This window comes from Microtus ochrogaster, chromosome X (assembly GCF_000317375.1).
Source record: "Microtus ochrogaster isolate Prairie Vole_2 chromosome X, MicOch1.0, whole genome shotgun sequence".
In the NCBI taxonomy this organism is placed as follows: domain Eukaryota; kingdom Metazoa; phylum Chordata; class Mammalia; order Rodentia; family Cricetidae; genus Microtus; species Microtus ochrogaster.
The window spans coordinates 38,551,876-38,554,047 of record NC_022026.1 but is presented as its reverse complement, the minus strand read 5'-3'; the positions used below and the strand labels follow the sequence as shown (position 1 = coordinate 38,554,047).

Here is a 2,172-nt window from a genome sequence, read left to right as displayed (position 1 = left end):
GTGTATTCTTCAAGCACAGCTTGCTTAAAAATACCCCCTTTTCCATAAAGCATTCCCGGAGCCTGGATGCATCGTGCAGCAGTTTCTGCTGGCAAACTTCAGATGGGAAGCAGCTGTCTGGGGCCGGAAGACTCCTGGTTTTACTTCCGTGTAACCTTATCTTTCTAAACAGACCATAAACCCAAGGATGAAGACAATAGCTCTTTTTTGCTTCTTAAAACACACAACTTTATTGATGACATAAAAATAAAGTCTCAAATGTATAAACATAAGTCCACACAAAGGACCGAAGATTACCTTACTTATGAAGAATCAGTTTGGTTTCTGCTCATGAAGCATACTAAAAATATCTCAATCCAGACAAGATAAAAATTGACATATGTATTTTCAGAACAAGCTTGAATTCATTTGGTGTTCATAAAATTGTCCAGCTATAGACTCTCATAGGCAACATTTAGTTTCAAAGTTCTAATGCAATTTACAATGTACAGCATGTCCAGGGTATAAAATTAAAATGTTACTCAAACTTTAAGGGGAACAGATAGATAATCAGAGTTTATTTATTAACACCTCAACTCTTTCTTTCACCTCTGGGTCACTACAATCTGCTGCTAAGGCCCTAAGTTTCTTGGCACAGGCTTTAGGTCGTTGAAAGAGGAAATAAAGGGAACTTTTACTGAACCTGTCTTGGGGATAAGTTTTTGCTCTTTTTTTAAAATGACGATTTATATTTTCAAAAAGTAAAAGAGCATTAAGAATATTCTCTTTTGTCTCCTTTTTGCTAAAAATGTTAATCAGTGCTGTTGGTGCATTGGCAATGAGCAAGTCTTTTGTCATGGATGGATTTTTAGAGAAATTCACAAGCATTCCCAAAACATGGTCTTTAGTTTCTCCACTTCCCATAGCCAACAAACGGAGAAATTCTGAAATATAATTGGTAACCATATGCTGATATTCACTAGTAATAGTCAGGTGTCTTATCAATCTTAGTCCAGCTACTTGCACATTTGAATTTAAGGGATAGGTGACAGTATCTTCACATACTTGACTTAAATATGTCTTAACCGTTCTGTGGTTTTCAGCAGCAACTGAGATGTTATTCAAAGCATTTAAAGCCTTTTGCCGGACAGTAGGGTGGGGATTACTCAGTAAGCTTTGGATAACCGAAATTCCACCCATATTCCGATCAATTTCCTGGGGATAAGGATAATCAGCACTGTTATACAGTGCGTTCGTGGCTATTTCATGAACAGAAGGATCTTCAGTCATTTCAACCATGCAAATGAGTCTTTCAAGATCTTCCGGGTCCAGATTAGCATCCCGTCTACAGCGGCAGTTGCAGGAATGCTCCCTGTCTCCGGCACCAGCCTTTCTGAAGCCATCTTCACCTGGAAAGCTGCTTTGGTGTAATAGCTTGCTTGCTGAACAAACTAGGGTTCCATCCCATACACCCATTCCTGCCCCAGGGACCATGGATGGATAAATGTCGCTTGAATCAGCTGACCTTTTGGCTTTCACCTGAGATGTAGATTCATCACCGTCACATCTGTTTTCATTACCAGTACAGAACCAAGACCGTATGTCAACTCCATCAGCAGTGCTGGCCTTATCCCCAGTCCCAGATTCAGAATTGGCATCGTTTTCATTTGTAGATCTGAGGTCATTACTGTCCTCATTGTCAGCCCCAAACAAGTTTCTTAGACTGATCTCTTCAATACCAGGGCTGGATTCTCTACTTAGCTCCTCCTCTTCATCATCATCATCATTTATATTCGTAGAAAAAGTCCAAGACCCTAAGCCAGCCTCTACCTCTGTCCCAAGCCTAGTCCCTTTAGAGGCTGCATCTCCATCCCAGGCCCAAAGTTCCATTCTGGTTTCAGTCCCACCCTCTGCAACAACTTCTGCGCCAGCCTCAGTCGCAAGCTTAGACCCTTTGGTGGTTGAGTCTTCATTCCAAAACCAAAACCCCATTCTGGTCTCAGCCCCTGTCTCGGCCACGACTCCAGCCCCAGCCTCAGTCTCAGTCCCAAGTCTAGACCCTTTAGAGGCTGCATCTCCATCCCAGGACCAAAATTCCATGCTGGTCTCAGTCACAGCTTCAGACACAGCTTCAGTCCCTGCTCCAACTCCAGCCTCAGCCTCAGCCCCAAGCCTAGACCCTTTAGAGGCTGC

General features: G+C 42.5%; 1 protein-coding gene across 1 annotated transcript in view; it reads right to left on the bottom strand.

Annotated features, from left to right (window-relative positions):
- Positions 1 to 214: 214 nt before the first annotated feature.
- Armcx4 (armadillo repeat containing X-linked 4) overlaps positions 215 to 2,172 on the bottom strand; it is a 10,083-nt gene continuing 8,125 nt past the window's right edge. The window contains exon 7 of the mRNA XM_013350587.2: positions 215 to 2,172. This exon is cut by the window's right edge and continues 15 nt beyond it. Within this exon, the coding sequence (XP_013206041.1) occupies positions 550 to 2,172 (1,623 nt within the window). The 3' untranslated portion in view covers positions 215 to 549.